General features: G+C 37.7%; 1 protein-coding gene across 1 annotated transcript in view; it reads left to right on the top strand.

Annotated features, from left to right (window-relative positions):
* Positions 1-19668, top strand: part of LOC127831602 (phospholipid-transporting ATPase ABCA1-like) — a 102774-nt gene that overhangs the window by 49476 nt on the left and 33630 nt on the right. The window contains 10 exon segments of the mRNA XM_052356580.1: positions 750-971; positions 1893-2098; positions 5765-5938; positions 9510-9732; positions 13075-13296; positions 14194-14398; positions 14964-15086; positions 16013-16190; positions 16605-16736; positions 19515-19654. Of these exon segments, the coding sequence (XP_052212540.1) occupies positions 750-971; positions 1893-2098; positions 5765-5938; positions 9510-9732; positions 13075-13296; positions 14194-14398; positions 14964-15086; positions 16013-16190; positions 16605-16736; positions 19515-19654 (1825 nt within the window).

The following is a 19668-nucleotide window of genomic DNA, read 5'->3' as shown; positions in this document are numbered from 1 at the left end:
CCCGCAGATGACCCCTATTGATTTTCAGGTCACTAGGTCAAAGGTCAAGGTCACAGTGACAAAAATCGTATTCACACAATGGCTGCCACTACAACGGACAGCCCATATGGGGGGCATGCATGTTTTACAAACAGCCCTTGTTAATTTAATATCTTTCGTACTATACATGTATTCAAGTTTTAAAGGCTTTATTTCCAACCATTAGATACTGATGAGCAGCAAACAGCATAAAATCTGAACAGACTGCGAGTTATTCGCAGGCTGTTCTGGTTTTAATCTGTTTGCTTATAGCCATTTTCACTTTACATCTGAGTGGGAAAGGGTTAAGCTACGCTGGCTGCATACGGTATGAGACTGGCTCGTCCATGACACAAATCAAATAATTCCAATTGGAAAAATGTGTGGGCTATTAAAGAAGTGCAAACTTAGTTACACACTGTAGTCTTCATGGTTGAATGTTCAATTCAGATATGAAATAGATTTCAGCCTCATTCTGGCAAAACAGGGCTTAATGTATATGCTTAAAGTGTCAGCCCAGATGCAGTCCACAAAGGCTAATCAGGGACAACATTTCCCACTTTAATTGTATTTTGCATGTAAAGAAAGTCTCTTCTTGCAAAAATCCAGTCTAGGCGGACTGCACAGTCTAACCTGGGAAAACACTTTTGGCACAAGGCGAAGCATGAAACCCTGTTTTCGAAAAGCAAGGCTTACTTTTATAAAAGTTTGTAAAAATTGTTTCTTTATAGAGCCTCGTAGATTCTGGTAACACCTGCGAGACAATCGTCAGCCTAGCTGAGCGTGTGATGCAGACAACAGGCTACACTAATTCCACTGGTGGCAACGCGCAGGCTACATGTGAATTCTTGACAAATTTCATCAACAATGGCCCCAATATGACCAGTTACGACTGGAGGGTGTTACTGGGCTACGTGGACCAGATATTTGGCTTTGTTAGCGAGTACATGGATGTGAGTTTATTTCATCAAGTTTGGTTGGTAGTGTGATTGGTTTCAGCATCATTTATTTAGTTAATAGTTGGCACGTGTAAGAAATACAGCACAAACATACATACATACCTATTTTAACAAAATATTCCAAACAAGAAACATTGGTCTCTCTTCTGGGTAGTATGATTGACATAATCCATGGTTTCTTCTTTGCTTTAAATTTTTAATATGGTATTTTTTTCACATACAAATCTGGATAATTATTTCAGATTTTTTTTGTATATATATCTTTTTGTATATATACCACTGTGTCAAAATAAAAGATACACAAAATACTGTTTATTGATTGTTAGAGGAATATTTTCTCATCTCCATCCATTACTGAAGGTTATTGTTCAAATGTCACCAAGGCCATGTTATTGGGCCATGTTATTAAAAATTTAACCATTGGTTAAATGTAGCCGTAGTAAATTTGCTTCCATACATATATTTGATAATCTTTGGTAAATTGATCAAGTCCAAAAATAAGGGCTAACTTTAAAATAGATGTATGTACTAAGCCTTGCGATCGTTAGTTCTATGCCTGCAAAGAATTTATTTAATACAAATATAATTCCTTAGTTATAAAATTATTCAAGTTGTGGATAAATTTTAAAACAAATGCAAGGGGAAATAAAATAGCCTGTACAGTCTGCACAGGCTAACCAGGGATGATGCTTTAAACTGGATTTTCAATAAGAAGATATAACAAGATGCTATTAAATCTAATAGTGTATTCCATGATCAACCTGTGCAGACAGTGCAGGCTTATCTAGGACAACACAACTCATAAGCATTAAGCCCCATTTTCCCTGAGCTAGGCTTATTTATCTTATTTATTATGTTATACTCATAATAGCAACTCTAGCCCGTGTTGTTCAAGCATTTAGTGCAATTTTTCAGTGCTTCAACTTTGACAAGTTCATTCCTTACAAAGACGATACCCAAATGATGGAAGATGGAATCAAAATGATCGAGAACGATTTGTTTTGGGCCGCTATTGAGTTCGTTGGAATGGATCTGACCACCAGTGTGATGCCAAAGAAAATTGAGTACAAGATTCGAATGGATGTTGATAAAGTGGACTCAACCAAAAGAGTCCGGGATAAGTGAGTATTTTAATGTTAAATTCTTTTATGAAGTAAAATATTATTGTATGCTTTTAGTGGTGTTTAGAGGAATATCATTGTTTTAAAACCGGTAATTCTCTGTTTCAAACTGTGAAAAAGTAGAGTGAAAATTATCGATCATTATCTCTGTTACACTGTTAATATTTCAAACAGTGAAAATTAACACTGAAAATTATCTATAATTTCATTGTTAATTGTAAAATTTTATGTCCAATTTTTCATGGGTATAAAAAATGCAAAAAATGTTTTTTGTAAAATGTTGTTATTATTTTGATGTCAATACATTATTTTTCATGTGTAGTTCTCAATTAAAACCCTTTTATTATGAAAAAAGTGTTGAAAAGCATCAGAAAGATATTATGAAGATAACAGAGTGTTTGATGCACTGGTGCTCATAGAAAATAAATATTTTAAAGTTGAACCCTCTGATAATGTTACTGTGAAGCAAAGTAAGCTTGTGACTTTTTTCCTATATTTGATAATGTAAACATTAAACCATTTATTCTGTTGTGTTTGAGTGGTATGAATTATTTTACAATGAATTGTGAGTGCCTGTTGTCTATATTTTAGCTTCCACTGCAAAATTATATGTAAAAATGCATATATTGTTTCAGCATACTTTTGGTAAGAGTTTGGTATTATGAGATTGGGTTAAATGGTAATTGAACCACATTGTGCACAAATGGGTTTTTTGCCATATGCGGTCAGCATAGCTGAAGACAAGCCAGCGCATCGTAACAGTCTGGTCAGGATCTACTTTGTCCGCTTAACGTCATGCAAGACTTTGTGGTCTCATTAGCAGACATGATAGCTGAAGACACCGCTGATGTGCATGCTGGTCTGGAGCTATCATTAGCAGACATGATAGCTGAATACACCGCTGATGTGCATGCTGGTCTGGAGCTATCATTAGCAGACATGATAGCTGAAGACACTGCTGATGTGCATGCTGGTCTGGAGCTATCATTAGCAGACATGATAGCTGAAGACACCGCTGATGTGCATGCTGTTCTGGAGCTATCATTAGCAGACATGATAGCTGAAGACACCGCTGATGTGCATGCTGGTCTGGAGCTATCATTAACAGACATGATAGCTGAAGACACCGCTGATGTGCATGCTGGTCTAGAGCTATCATTAGCAGACATGATAGCTGAAGATACCGCTGATGTGCATGCATGTCTAGAGCTATCATTAGCAGACATGATACCTGAAGACACGGCTGATGTGCATGCTGGTCTGGAGCTATCATTAGCAGACATGATAGCTGAAGACACCGCTGATGTGCATGCTGGTCTGGAGCTATCATTAGCAGACATGATAGCTGAAGACACCGCTGATGTGCATGCTGGTCTGGAGCTATCATTAACAGACATGATAGCTGAAGACACCGCTGATGTGCATGCTGGTCTAGAGCTATCATTAGCAGACATGATAGCTGAAGATACCGCTGATGTGCATGCTGGTCTAGAGCTATCATTAGCAGACATGATAGCTGAAGACACCGCTGATGTGCATGCTGGTCTAGAGCTATCATTAGCAGACATGATAGCTGAAGATACCGCTGATGTGCATGCTGGTCTAGAGCTATCATTAGCAGACATGATAGCTGAAGACACCGCTGATGTGCATGCTGGTCTGGAGCTATCATTAGCAGACATGATAGCTGAATACACCGCTGATGTGCATGCTGGTCTGGAGCTATCATTAGCAGACATGATAGCTGAAGACACCGCTGATGTGCATGCTGGTCTAGAGCTATCATTAGCAGACATGATAGCTGAATACACTGCTGATGTGCATGCTGGTCTGGGGCTATCATTAGCAGACATGATAGCTGAAGACACCGCTGATGTGCATGCTGGTCTGGAGCTATCATTAGCAGACATGATAGCTGAAGACAACCGCTGATGTGCATGCTGGTCTGGAGCTATGCTGGTGGCAAAAAGCATTATACCCATTTTTGTATGACTTAGGAAAATAAGTCTCCTACAGGTTTAGGTGGAGAACAACATGTTTAATGACACACCTGCCTGTCAAATGGAAATTGGATTTGATGATGACACAGTTTACGTAAAAAGACTACAATTTGAAAATGATTGGGCTGTGCTCTGAAAAAGGGGTTTAATGCATGAGCGCAAAGTGTCGTCCTAGATTAGCCTGTGTAGTCCAGGGACGACACTTCCCGCTTTTACGATGTTTTTCGTTTAAAGAAAGTCTCTTCTTAGCAAAAATCAAGTTTAGGCGGAAAGTGTCATCCCTGATTGGCCTGTGCGGACTGCACAGGCTAATCTGGGATGACACTTTACGCACACGCAATAAACATCCTTTTCACAGAACGCGGCTCAATTATTTAGATTCTATTTGTTTGGGTCTCTCACCAGTAGGAGACAAATGTTTTGCTTGAAATACTGTGAAAACCTCGTTTCAGACAGTTTTCTCGCCTACTATAGAATATTGATGCAAAACAGAGGAGCTTGATTTTTATGAAAAATGGTTACCAAAAATGATGATGAGCCTTACTCTGGGTAAAAAGGGGGGTTAAAGCATGTGTGAAAAATGTCGTCTCAGATCACCCGTGCAGTCTGCACAGGCTAATCAGGGACAACACCTTCCGCCTACAGTAGGTTTTTGTTTAGAAGAGACTTAATTTTAACAAAAAATCCATACAAGCAGAAGGTGTTGTCCCTGATTGGCCTGTGTGGACTTCATAGGCTTATATGGGAAGACACTTTACGCACAATCATTTTTCCCAGATCTTTGTTAGTGCCCTACCGGTTTCACAGCAAGGGACTAAATGTTATCAACTTGACAATTGTACATATGTCCCGACTGTCTGTAAGAAAAGCATGGATCCTGCCATTATTTAAAAAATACTTCTAAAGATAAGATGATGAAACTTTGTATGTGTTTATATGCACATTTTTTTTGTTATCAAACAAAGATTGTGGTTGCTTTGGTTACAAAAATAAGTGAAAACTTAGGTTAAGATCCTGCTACAACTCAAAGAGAACTTAAGTTATGGTGATAAAAATAGCTATGTGGTTAGAAGGCCATGTGGGGAATATTCTTTTACTTTAAGTTTTATTTCTGAAGAATTTTGAAACCTGTTTGGTAACAGAAATAGTTGAAAACTAAAGTCTGTGGTGTTTTCAGTTACAGCGAATATTTGCAAATGACTGGTCATTTGTATAAAACATATTTCAGTTTTCCGTCACATCAAAATTGTGTGCTATTTTGGTAGATATAATTTTAAACTTAAGTCTTTGTCATGCCCATTACTCAAAAGTATTTAAGCAAGGTTGATGAAACTTGTAGAGCTCCTGTACGAACTCCAAGGAAATTAAACTTGCAGGGGACTTTTTATGTTGTCTGTGACAAAGCTCTTGCTTAACCCATTACCACTAAGTTACGTATTTTGACGCATTTGTAGTACCTTAGAAAGTTAAATTTAATTTAAGACCTTTCGTACTAGTTTCAAATTTTAAAGGCTTAATTTCCAACCCTATGGTACAGATGAGCAGCACACAGCATACAATCTGAACAGGCTTAGAATTACTTGCAGGCTGTTCTGGTTTTTATTGCATATGGCCATTTTCACTTTGCTTCTGAGCCAGAAAGGGTTAAAGAAAATGATTTTTACAGATTCCCAAAACCTGGGCCAAGAAGCCTGATGTGGAACTTGAAGTATTTTATGTATGGTTTTGTCTACATACAAGACCTGTTGGAACACGCTGTCATTAAGATGCAAACTGGGATCGAAAGTGGCGTCGGCATTATTACGCAACAGTTTCCCTACCCATGTTACAATGAGGACAAGTATGTCAGCATGAGTTGCGCTGCTGCTTTAGCCGCAGTAATGCAGTGTGTAACCACCCATGTGCCTCTTCTGCACTGTAGTGTGTCTTTTAATCAAATGTTTGAATATGGGGGAGGATTGTTTGTCTTGAAGCAGGCATCTTGCCTGGTTCTTGTTAAAGAAAAAAAATGCTTTAAATTTAAATAGTGTTCATCTATTAAAAATTTTAAACAAAAAACTATGTTTTATTTTTGTTGCCATAGAAATGATCCAATCCTCACCCATTTTCAAGTCTGTGTGAAATCAATAAACATAATTGTTGCCATGTCAGAATTTATTCAAAATATGCTTATTGAATTTCTAACAATCATTTTTTAAGACAATATTTGTTCAAGAGTAAATAGCACACCAATAATTTCTTGAATTGCTCAGAGGCGGTAATTTGTAAACAAAAATAGGAGGAGGAACAACAAGAACAATGCAGTCTTTTAATTGCTGTGCACGAGGATATTTATTGATTTCACATCTCTTAAGTATCTCTTCACAGACAGGCCAGAGAAGAACAATTTTAGCCTTTTAATGTAAAATCTGGGCTTTATGCATGTGCGTATGTACATTAATTTTCATCACAGATTAGCCAGTGCAGTATACACAGGCTAATCAGGAACAACACTTTCCTCTTTTATGGTATTTTTTGTTTAAAGGAAGAATTTTCCTAGCGAAAATCCAGTCTAGGCCGAAAGTTTCATCCCTGACTAGCCTGTGCAGTCTGCGCATGCTAATAACTGAATTAAGCCCATTTTTTCCAGAACAAGGCTCACACTATCAGCATCATCTCGACTAGCATCTCATAATCATTGATCTAATCTCTTGTAACATTTCCTTGAAATTCTTGTTAAGGTACCCCCGCCCCGGCACCCGACGCCGCCCGTGGCCCGATCTAAAATACTTCCTCAATGGCTTTGTATACATCCAAGACATGATCGATCATTCGGTGATCAAATTGCAAACGGGGCTTAAGCAAGATGTAGGGATCATCACTCAGCAATTTCCTTATCCTTGTTATACGGAAGATAAGTGAGTTGAATTTTGAATTGTAGCTTTAAAGCAATGTTAAGGCAACATGTACGTCTAATTCTTGCTGTTATTTTGAAAGAAATCATGGAAAATATATCTTAAATATTTGTTATTTGCTGTTTTTTTTAAACAGTGTTAAAGCCAGTTTATTTAGCAAAACATTTATATTGATTTTCATTGATGACTGAGAGACACTGTTAACCCTTTACCACTTAGATACGTATTTTCACGCATTTGTAGTCCCTTAGAAAGTTTTATTTAATTTAAGACCTTTCTTACTAGATTCAGTTTTTAATGCTTCATCTCCAAACCTTAGAAACTAAGCAGCAAACAACATAAAACCCCCAGGCTGTTCTGGTTTAATGCTGTTTGCACATAGCCATTTTACACTTTGCTTCTGAGAGCGAAAGGGTTAAAAGTAAATCATGTTAGGTTGAGGAAGGTTAATGTTTTAATTTTTATGCCCCCTAAGGAGGGCATATAGTGATCGGACTGTCCGTCTGTCTGTCCGTGACACTTTGCGTTTAGGTTTCGAAAAAAGCTCATAACTTCTATCATCTATGTCGCTTCAGATAGCAATTTCATATTTGGCATGCATGTGTATATGGATAAGGCCTTTCCATACGCACACAAATTTTGACCCCTGTGACCTTGACCTTGAACTTAGGGTCCGCATTTAGGTTTCGAAATCTGCATTTAGTTTTCGAAAAAAAAAGCTCATAACTTCTATGTCCCTTGAGCTACAACCTTCATATTTGGTATGCATGTGTATATGGACAAGGCCTTTCCACACGCACACAAATTTTGACCCCTGTGGCCTTGACCTTGAACTTAGGGTCCGCGTTTTGGTTTCAAAATCTGTGTTTAGGTTTCGAAAAAGCTCATAACTTCTATGTCCCTTGAGATATAACCTTCATATTTGGTATGCATGTGTTAATGGACAAGGCCTTTCCATACGCACAAATAATTTGACCCCTGTGACCTTAACCTTGAACTTAGGGTCCGTGTTTAGGTTTTCGAAATCTGTGTTTAGGTTTCAAAAAATGCTCATAACTTCTATGTCCCTTGAGATATAACCTTCATATTTGGTATGCATGTGTATATGGACAAGGCCTTTCCATACGCTCAAAAATGTTGACCCCTGTGACCTTGACCTTAAACTTAGGGTCTGCGTTTAGGTTTCGAAATCTGCATTTAGGTTTTGAAAAAAGCTCATAACTTCTATCAAGCGTTTATAGGGGGCATAAGTCATCCTACGGTGACAGATCTTGTTTTTCTTGTTTGTCTGAAAAGGGAAGTCTAGTCTTGAATGTTGGAATAATAAATATAAACAAACTCATCGGAAAACCTTACAACATTCCATTTCTGTGGTTTTAGTTTTGTGTTTATTAATCATAGATTGTTAACCGTCAATTTACTCAAAATAATGCACTAATTAAAAATGCTCATCTTTATGTACCTTTATACAACTTTCTATGTATCCCATATATTTTTCACATTTTTTCATAACATTTTATGTTTTCTCACACTTCTTGTTTTGAATGTGTTATATCCCTGGGTGCAAAAAGGTACCATGTGACATTGAAATCAGAAGGCACATTGTACCTTTTTTCACCAATATGGCGATATGTAGTTTTGTAGATCGTGTCTTAGTGATAGCTTTATACTGATTATAATAAAATAATCTCTATGGTGACTGATACAATCAACACAAAGAATAACATTCTTGTCAAAATGTCTTGATAAATTGCCTGTTTGTAAATTAAGTTTTAATGCCCCCGGATGGAATGATCGGGGGTATATTGTTTTTGGCCTGTCTGTCTGTCATTGTATGTGTCTGTCTGTCTGTCTGTCACAAACTTTAACCTTGGTTAAACTTTTGCAATAACTTTTGTAATATTGATTATAGCAACTTGATATTTGGCATGCATGTGTATCTCATGGAGCTGCACATTTTGAGTGGTGAAAGGTCAAGGTCATCCTTCAAGGTCAAAGGTAAAAAAAAATATAATCAAAGAGTCGCATTAGGGGGCATTGTGTTTCTGACAAACACATCTCTTGTTTTTTCTCTTGTTTAAGTCAAACTTTAAAAAAGCCATGTATGTTAAGATAATGTAAGTTTATGTTTTTATGAAAACGTCATTTCGTATTTAGTTATGGTAAATAAGCAAGTGAAAATTCTTAGACTAAAACCAGCCTTACCTATGTTAGTTTTACTATCATTATACCACTAGGCTATTCACCTTATTCCTTCCCCTCACATTCAGGGTTTTCAACACCAGTAGAATAACAGTTATACAAATACAAATACACTTATATAACACAAAAATCGTATTTTAATCTTCAATAGCGCGGTACACTGGTATTACTAAAAAGATACTAATTTGTCACAGAAAACCTACAAGAAAAGCATTTTAAGTTGAGATCAAAACTGAAATTTACTCTGTGTGCATTTTAAGTCTTTTGGAAGAGCCATTGGCTCCAATAACAGTTGCTCCCCCTTCTTTCCCACAGGTTTATCTACGCGATATCCCGTATGCTGCCGCTGTTCATGATCCTGGCATGGATCCTGACGACGGCCATGTTGTGCAAGAGTATCGTGTACGAGAAGGATCGCCGTCTGAAAGAGATCATGAAGATCATGGGCCTCGGGAACGGGGTCCACTGGATGGCATGGTTCATCAACGCCTTTGTCATGATGTTCCTCACCAATCTCCTCCTGGTTATACTACTCAAGGTACTGGCCTTAAATAAGCCTTTTTCTGGAAAGACTTGGCTTAAACCTATTCCACTTACATATGTATTTTGACGAGTTTGTATTCCCCTAGAGAGTTAAATTCAATAAAAGACCTTTCTTACTAGATTCAAGTTTGAAAGGCGACATTTCCAATCCTTAGATACTGGTGAGTAGCAAACAGCATAAAACCTGAACAGACTGTAAGTTACTCCCAGGCTGTTCTGTGTTCTGGTTTTATGCTGTTTGCATTTAGCCTTTTTCACTTTGCTTCAGTTTCATCTGAGATCAACCTGTGTAGTCCGAACAGGCTTATCAGGTAGAGCACTTTCCGCCTCAAATGGACTTAAGTTTAGAAGAGACGTCCTTTTAACTAAAGATTCCATAAACGCGGAAAGTGTCGTCCCTGATTAGCTTGCGCCAACTCCCATGTCCATATTAGACCTATCTGTATTCAATTATTTTTGAAGTCCAGTTCATGTTACACCTATCTGTATTCCACTATTATTGAATTCCAAGTCTGTATTACACTTATCCTTTCTCCGCTTTAATGAATTCCAAGTCAATATTCCACCTTTATTGAATACTAAGTCCATATTACACTTTTTCGTTTTCAAATGCTGTGAAATCATTATTACCTTATTTTCCCTTGTATAGTGTGCCCCCATGTATAGCGCGCAGGCTGTTTTATTAAGGCAAAAATGGAGACAAAAATATTTAAAGACAATAAAACCACCAAATTGGACTGAAAATGGCCGCCATTTTACTATTGCGCAATCCAATAATCCGGGGATTTGGAAAGCTTAATTAAGCATTCAAAATAGGAAGCACCATTATGATAAGGAGCATGGGTTGCATAGCACTATACTTTTCTGACACTTATGTAATTTCAAGCAACAGATTAACAGTCCACATGCATTTTGTGTAAAACGTGAGAAAATAAGAATTCATGTACATCGTGTCATTTTTCCTCGGGGAAAGCATGGGCTTTAAATTTGAATGCTGAATAAAAACTTTGTGGCGCATGGGACACAGGGCTACAGTTGTTGAGATATGTCAGTATTGATGTAAAACTGCTAATCTATTATTTTGGACAAGTTGGGTTATTCTTTGTTGCACTACACAGGCGTGAATGGGATGAACAATGAAGGCGCCAAAAACCTGGACCAAACTGGAAAACACTTAAGAAGTCCCTGTTCAAACCTACGGTTACCTTCAAAATAGACCAAATACCTTTACAAGTCCAACGTAAGCTGCATAATCTGACCAAAAATGGCGGTAGAAGTGCACAAACACACACAAATGAATGTTTGCATACTTTATTCAAACATTTTATTTTTTGTAAATAACTAATGCTACCCCGTTCATATCTGCCGTTACCGACTTTTTGTTGTTTCGACAACGGCCCCTTCAGTCTGTAAGATTATAACGTGTAGTTTCCTGGAATAAAAAAATGGCAGCTATTATGAATATTTACGATTACGAAATGAATTTTTTGCAATTTAGCAGTCAGCTTAGCGTTGTATCAATGTATAACCCGCACAAACTTTTTTATTTGAAATTTGGAGGTAAAAAAATGCGCGCTATACAAGGGAAAATACAGTATATGCCAAACATTAAATTTTTTGTATACTCGGTATTTTTATCAGTAGACTACTTGACGAATTTAAAAGCCGGATCTGAACTGCTTGATTTTGCGGTGGTAAAATGTTAACCTGCATTAACTAGTGGGCTGAGTTTATCTGCCAGTGATTTGCTGATAACATTAGAGTGTTTATAAATAGAAACACTTGTTTGAGCAGACAGCCATTTGGTATGGCATTGCATCTGTATTTACATGTAAACTTGATTTGAGTCATTCGCTAGCTATTGGCTGAGAGAAGTTCTTAACCTTTCAAGTGGGCAGTGCTTAGCATTTACAGGGAAATTTAAATTTCAAGCAGACAACAAAAAACTTTTTCTGTAAGTCAATAACTATATAACTTTCAACCACCAAATTACACAAACATATTGTTTGTATACTAAAGTATATGTATGCCAAATTTCATTTGAAAAATATTAAATGCAAACTTAAATATTATGAAAATAATAATTTTTGTTTTGTGCTGTTTACACACCAGTGTACAACTGTAAAGTAGACATTTTGTGAGTTTGTGGCCCTTTTATACTGCTTCTCCGGTTTTTAAGGTCCTTGCTTATAATTATGTTCAATAATTGAAACAAAATTAAAAGTAAGACTGAATTACTGTTGGCATGAAATAAATTAGTATCCACAGTAATCCAGGCATGCATCCTGCATCTGTTTTGCTTTTTAGATATCTGGTTATTACACAAAGGGGACTTCATTATGCTGTCTTATTAACTGACACATAAAATGTCCTGTAAAATGCTCATGCAGTAAAGCTGTATTGATAGCGTTGACTTTGGTCAGGTAGACTAGTAGTAAGGATAAGCGACTTAAAATACTTGTTGACATTCATTCAATGCGCTAATCATAACAATGAACTAGTTAATTAGCATACAATGAAAAGGTCCAGTTACAATAACCTGATAACAAACAACTAGTGTATTGGCATGTGATAAACAGGGTCCATCTCCTGCAAGTGACTCCCAAGTTACATCTTCTCCCCACTGCAATTTATAGCCTCTGTGATTTAACGCAAACAAGTATTACAAACAAGTTAAAATAAAAAATCTACGAATGAACGTGTTGACAAAATGTTCTTTATTCCATGCTACACCTGTCAGTATTCCATGCTACACCTATCAGTATTCCATGTTACACCTATCAGTATTCCATGCTACACCTATCAGTATTCCATGTTACACCTATCAGTATTCCATGTTACACCTATCAGTATTCCATGCTACACCTAAAAGTATTCCATGTTACACCTATCAGTATTCCATGTTACACCTATCAGTATTCCATGCTACATCTATCAGTATTCCATGTTACACCTATCAGTATTCCATGCTACACCTATCAGTATTCCATGTTACACCTATCAGTATTCCATGTTACACCTATCAGTATTCCATGCTACACCTAAAAGTATTCCATGTTACACCTATCAGTATTCCATGTTACATCTATCAGTATTCCATGCTACACCTATCAGTATTCCATGCTACACCTGTCAGTATTCCATGCTACACCTATCAGTATTCCATGTTACACCTATCAGTATTCCATGTTACACCTATCAGTATTACATGTTACACCTATCAGTATTCCATGTTACACATTATCAGTTTTCCATAAAACACTTATAAGTTTTCCATATAACACTTATCAGTATTTCATACTGATTCCATTACACATATTACCCTTTTCTGTTTCAGGTTGGAAAAGTTCTAGAGCATTCCGACCCCTCGGCCGTGCTATTTTTCCTGACATTGTTCACCACGGTGACCATAATCTTCTGTTTCCTGATCAGCGTGTTTTTCTCACGCCCGAACCTTGCCGCCTGCTGCGCAGGCTTTATATACTTCCTGGGTTATCTCCCCTACATGCTGATGTTACAGTTCGACGATGTGCTACCTAGGAGGGTTAAAATGTCTGTGGTGAGTTGTTGTTGTTTTTAGTACTAGATTAGAGGAAGACAAATATTGTGTGAAAAGCATATTTTTTGTTTGTAAAAATTTCGACAGCGTTTTGGAGAACTGGTCTTAATGCATATTCTAAAAGTTTTTTCCCTAATTAGCCTGTGCTGTCCTCACAGGCTAATCTGCCACAACACTCCACCAACACTGGATTTTTGTTTAGAATTGACCTCCTTTATGAAAACAATTACATAAAAGCTGAAAGTGTTGTCTCTAATAAGCCTTTGCTGACTGCACAGGCTAATCTTTGACAACTCTTTACGCACATGCATGAAGCCCAGTTTTTCCAGAACATGGTATTTTTGTTCTTTGAAACAATCGCTAGAAGAGTTTTAATGAAAACTGGAAATGTTCATTTGTTGAATATTTTAAAAACAGTATGGACTTAACGTTCTCAAATGCAATTGTAAGCATTTTGGTTTGTAAGAAACTTTTATTAATATTGGCAAATTCTTAATAGCTTTGGTTTATTCATTGTCAACTGTGGTGTTTTGTCATGTGAGTAAATTGAAATGGTATTGTCTGTTAACAAACAGGGTTTTCTTTCACAGGTGAAACTTAATTGCAAGAACTGTTTTTGAACATGGCTTTTGGTCATGGGTGAAACTTCATTTCATAGTCTGTTGTCAAACCAGGCGTTTTGTTCATGTGAGTAAATTGAAATTTCAGTGTCTGTTGTGGAACGTAACTTTTAGTCACAGGTACATTAACAACTTTGAACAAATCCATATTTTCTGGTTTGCTGTCACATATGGCTTTCCTTCATGGGTGCAACTTTGAGCCTATCCAAATTTCAGTATCTGTTGTCAAGCTTGCCATTCGGTCACATTTGATACATTTAGTTAATCCAAATTTCAGGGTCTATTGTCGAATGTTGCTTTCGGTTATGGATGCAACTTCATTGCGCTGTGGGAGGAGCAAGCCATTGGGCTGCAGTGGAGTAACATGGGCATAAGTCCTGTGAATGATGACGACTTCAACATGCTCCACTGCATCACCATGATGATCATTGACATGTTCCTCTATGGGCTCGCCACCTGGTACATCGAGGCCGTCTTTCCAGGTATGTGTCTGACTTTATTTTTACCCACACAAACATGGTCTTAGTAGTGAGTATGATGTTTGCCCAGCAACCAGGAGGCCGAGGGTTTGATGCTCAATGTGGAAGCATTCTTATGATTTTCCGCAAAGAAACCTTGTACTGGTTCTACCCAGAAAATAACTAGAGAGCATTTCAATAAGGCTTAGGCTTTTGATGCAATCGAGCTTGAATAAATAGTTTTACAATTTTCTAAGAGTAGGTACAATTTATGAGTCCCTCTGTCTGGCGGTTGTTTTTTCGGTCTGATGTTCAGTTTACATACGATGTAATAGGCTCACTCTGGAAAAATGGTGCTTAATGCATGTGCGTAAAGTCACAATCTGCCTTAACTGTATTTTCACTAAGAATAAACATTGTTTAAAAAATATAAAAGGCAAAAGTGTTGCACAGGCTTATTTGGGATGACACTTTAGGAGCATTTATAAAGCCCCCTTTTGCCAGTGAAAGGCTCAGTTGGTTTGTGGAATTTCCCAAGCTATTAAATTTGACAGTATGGTGTCAATACCGCTATTTTACTGTTCCACAGGTCAATATGGAATCCCGAAGCCCTTCTACTTCCCGTTCACGAAGTCCTACTGGTGTGGCTCGAGCGGTTCAAACCACGACAGGTCTGACAACCAGCTGGGCATGACCAATCTCAACCCTAGTGGTAAGTTGGCCCTGTCTGGTCCTTGTTGTTCCAAAGTTAACGTTTATCACTTATATACGCATATATCACTTATATACGCATTTTGACGGGTCTGTAGTCCTTTAGAAAATCAAATTTAAGTAAAAAATTCTAGATTCCAGTTTTTAATCCTTTATTTCCATCCCTGAGATACTTATGAGCAGCAAATTGCATACAACTGTAACTGGCCGGCTGTTCTGGTTTTATACTGGTTGCATGTTGCCAGTTTTACTGTGGGAAAGGATGAAATGCGCCTAGTTCTGGAAAAACTGGGCTTAATGCATTTGCTTGAAGTGTCAGTCCAGATTAGCTGGTGCTGACTGCACAGGTTTATGAGAGATAACACAATCGTACTAGACTTGATCTTTGTTTAGAAGAGATTTTTTTTTTTTTAATGCCATAAAAGCAGAAAGTGTCGTCCCTGATTAGCCTATAGAGGCTGTATAGGCTTATCTGGGACATCACTTTGCACACATGTATTAACCCTAGTTTTCGTAGAACAAGGCTGAAATTAACCATGGTCCAAGTAAGGAGGTGTAGATATCTTACTTAAAGGGCAAAAACTGAGCTATGAATTCTTAATTATATGGAAGTAGTTAGTTCTTTGTGTTTTTTGCCAACTTTTACTTAACTTGAGTACTATAAGATCTATGTGAAAATAAACTCTTTTTTATTATATTCAATTTGTTTTCTGCTAAAATTAAGATGTTCACTGACATAAATCTTTGAAATCTCTATATATCATTCTTTCTTTATATGGAAAAGGTCATTTAGCAATGCGATCGAGTGTAGCTAACATTATTTAAAACAAAGAGTTTTGTGCTGTCTTTGCACAGCGTTGTGTTACCTTCTGTAAATTGATACTTAAAATCACACCTTAAGGTAATAAGGTAATTCATGTTTTCTAGACACAGACACAATGGAGGCTGAGCCAAAGGACAAAAAGATCGGAGTGGCAATAAGAAACCTGAAGAAGAAGTATGCATCGTCAAAGAAACCAGCAGTGGATGGGCTGAACCTTAACTTCTACCAAGACCAGATCACGTCATTCCTGGGGCACAATGGGGCCGGAAAAACCACCACCATGTATGTTTGAGTTTGAGTCTCTGTCTGGGAAAACCGGGGCTTAATGTATGTGCTTTATTTGTTGTCCCAGATTAGCCTGTGCAGTCCACACAAGCTAATCTGGGACAATACTTTTGGCCTAGACATGATTTTTGCTTAGAAGGGACTTGGTTTTGAATCCTGATCAATACAACAAATAGAGGAATTTGTTTAGTGTATGTTGAAAATTGAAATTTGAAATGTTACTTCATTTCAGATAACACAGTTTTTACACCCTTCTTTATCTTGTGGAAATTTTAAATCTCTATAGTAACCGTGTATATAATTTTCAGGTTTATTTGAATGGGCTATTCACACATAAATGGTGTCTCTTTCTTGTAAAAAATAGTAAAGTATATATGAAATCTCTATAGCGACTGTGTTGATAACTTTCAGGTCTATTTTGACGGGCTTATTCCCACCAACTGACGGCACGGCCTACATCCACGGCAAGGACATTCGCTATGACATGGACCACATCAGACACAATCTCGGCACATGTCCCCAGCACAACGTCCTCTTTGACTGGTGAGTAATGCAGTGTAGTGGTTTCATCAATGTTTGAAGACAGAGACTTTTTTTATGTCCCCCAGTCTATACTTGGGGACATATTGTTTTTGCCCTGTCCGTTTGTTGGTTTGTTTGTTTGCGTCAAACTTTAACATTGGCCATAACTTTTGCAATATTGAAGATAAATATTTTGCATGCATGTGTATTTCATGGAGCTGCACATTTTGTTTGGTGAAAGGTCAAGGTCAATCTTTCTTTAGGGTAAAAATATATGGGGGGGGACATAGTGTTTCATAACACATCATGTTTCATATACAAAGGAATAATAAATGAGGCACGCTCTGGGATGATGCTTTCCACTTTTATGAAAAAAAACTATTTAAGGGAATCTCTTCTAAAGACAATCCAGTTTAGGACTGAAAGGCATTAGAGCGTTTCTTTAATTAATTTCCTCTATTATGACATGGACCACTTTCCACACAACCTGGGCAGGTTTGGGCCTCTTTGACTAATGATTAATGAAGTTTAGTTGTTGCATCCATGTTTGAAGTAAGCGGATGATTAAAAAAAGGAATAATGACCCTCAATCTGGCAAAACTTGGCCTAATGCATGTGTTGTCTCTAAGTAATTAACCCTTTACCACTTACATACGTTTTTTCATGCATGTGTAGTGTCTTAGAAAGTTAGATTTAATTAAAGACCTTTCTTACTAAATTCAAGTTTTAAAGGCTTCATTTCCAACCCTTAGATACTGATGAGCTGCAAACAGCATAATACCTGAACAGACTGTGAGTTACTTGCAGGCTGTTCTGGTTTTATGCTCTTTGCACATAACCATTTTTAATTTGCTTCTGATGGGAAAGGGTTAGCCTGTGCAGTCTGCACTGGCTAATCAAGGAAGACCCTTTGCGTCTTTATTTTCTCTAGGTACACACTTCTTTTAAAGAAAAAATTCCATTAAACGGGCAATTGTCGTCCCTGACCATACTTTGCAAACTGCATAGGCTAATCTGGGACAACAGTGTACGCACATTTAGTAGAGTTTTCCAAGAATGGAGCTAAAAAATATTTCTTAAAGCTTTTAAGATCAGCAGGTAATAGTTATGAATAGCTATATCCACAATAGCAGGGTAATTGTCTTGCCTCCAGGGGTCTAAAGGAAGCCCATAACATGTTGATTAAGTGCATTTAGGGATTCTGCAGAAAATAATTCATAGAAAGTCCAGTTTTTATAAAAAGCGTAATTTGAAAACACAGTACAGAAAATAATAGTGTGTTTGTTAAGGTCAGATGAAACAATAGTGAAACATTGATGTACATTTTAAAAAGCTCTAAACATTGATTTGTGTATAAGAGCAATGGTAAAAAATGCATTGTAATTCAATAAATTACTTCTTTGTACTTTTAAATGTTTTTGAATCAGATAGAATGATTGTTAAAAAAGTCATGATAACCAATATTTGACAATATATTGAGAACTAATTAAGTTTTTCTTATTTTGATTTAACATTGATGCTGTAGTCAATCATGATTTTCCAGAAGTTCCAAAAATTACGCCAGAACAATTTGAGCCTCATTCCAGGAAAACAGGGCTTCAAGCATGTGGGTAAAGTGTAGTACTGGATAAGCCTGTGTCATGCATGTGGGTAAAGTGTAGTACTGGATAAGCCTGTGTCATGCATGTGGGTAAAGTGTAGTACTGGATAAGCCTGTGTCATGCATGTGGGTAAAGTGTAGTACTGGATAAGCCTGTGTCATGCATGTGGGTAAAGTGTAGTACTGGATAAGCCTGTGTCAGGCATGTGGGTAAAGTGTAGTACTGGATAAGCCTGTGTCATGCATGTGGGTAAAGTCTAGTACTTGATAAGCCTGTGTCATGCATGTGGGTAAAGTGTAGTACTGGATAAGCCTGTGTCACGCATGTGGGTATAGTGTAGTACTGGATAAGCCTGTGTCATGCATGTGAGTAAAGTGTAGTACTGGATAAGCCTGTGCCAGGCATGTGGGTAAAGTGAAGTACTGGATAAGCCTGTGTCATGCATGTGGGTAAAGTGTAGTACTGGATAAGCCTGTGCCACGCATGTGGGTAAAGTGTAGTACTGGATAAGCCTGTGCCATGCATGTGGGTAAAGTGTAGTACTGGATAAGCCTGTGTCATGCATGTGGGTAAAGTGTAGTACTGGATAAGCCTGTGTCATGCATGTGGGTAAAGTGTAGTACTGGATAAGCCTGTGTCATGCATGTGGGTAAAGTGTAGTACTGGATAAGCCTGTGTCATGCATGTGGGTAAAGTGTAGTACTGGATAAGCCTGTGTCAGGCATGTGGGTAAAGTGTAGTAATGGATAAGCCTGTGTCATGCATGTGGGTAAAGTGTAGTACTAGATAAGCCTGTGTCATGCATGTGGGTAAAGTGTAGTACTGGATAAGCCTGTGCCATGCATGTGGGTAAAGTGTAGTACTGGATAAGCCTGTGCCATGCATGTGGGTAAAGTGTAGTACTGGATAAGCCTGTGCCATGCATGTGGGTAAAGTGTAGTACTGGATAAGCCTGTGCACCAGGAAAACTGGGCTTCACGCATGTGGGTAAAGTGTAGTACTGGATAAGCCTGTGCAGTAAGCAAAGGCTCATCAGGGACGGCACGTTTTGCCTACACTGGATTGTATTTTAGAATCAACCTCCTTTAAAACAAAAATTCCATAAAAGCTGAAAGTGTTACTTTATGCACACGCATTAATCCCACTTTTCCCATAACAAGGATTGTTTTTACTATGTAATTTGTTTCTTTTTCTCCAGGCTGACAGTGGAGGAACACCTGTGGTTTTATGCGCGTCTCAAGGGGGCGTCTGCAAACGAGGTCAAACATGAACTGGAACAGATGATCAAGGACGTGGGCCTGCCACACAAACGTCAGGAGCTCTCCAGTAACCTCTCCGGTAAAGTGCTCTCA

Source organism: Dreissena polymorpha, chromosome 5 (assembly GCF_020536995.1).
Source record: "Dreissena polymorpha isolate Duluth1 chromosome 5, UMN_Dpol_1.0, whole genome shotgun sequence".
NCBI lineage: Eukaryota > Metazoa > Mollusca > Bivalvia > Myida > Dreissenidae > Dreissena > Dreissena polymorpha.
Note: the sequence above shows the minus strand (reverse complement) of the source record. Positions and strands in the feature narration are given on the sequence as shown.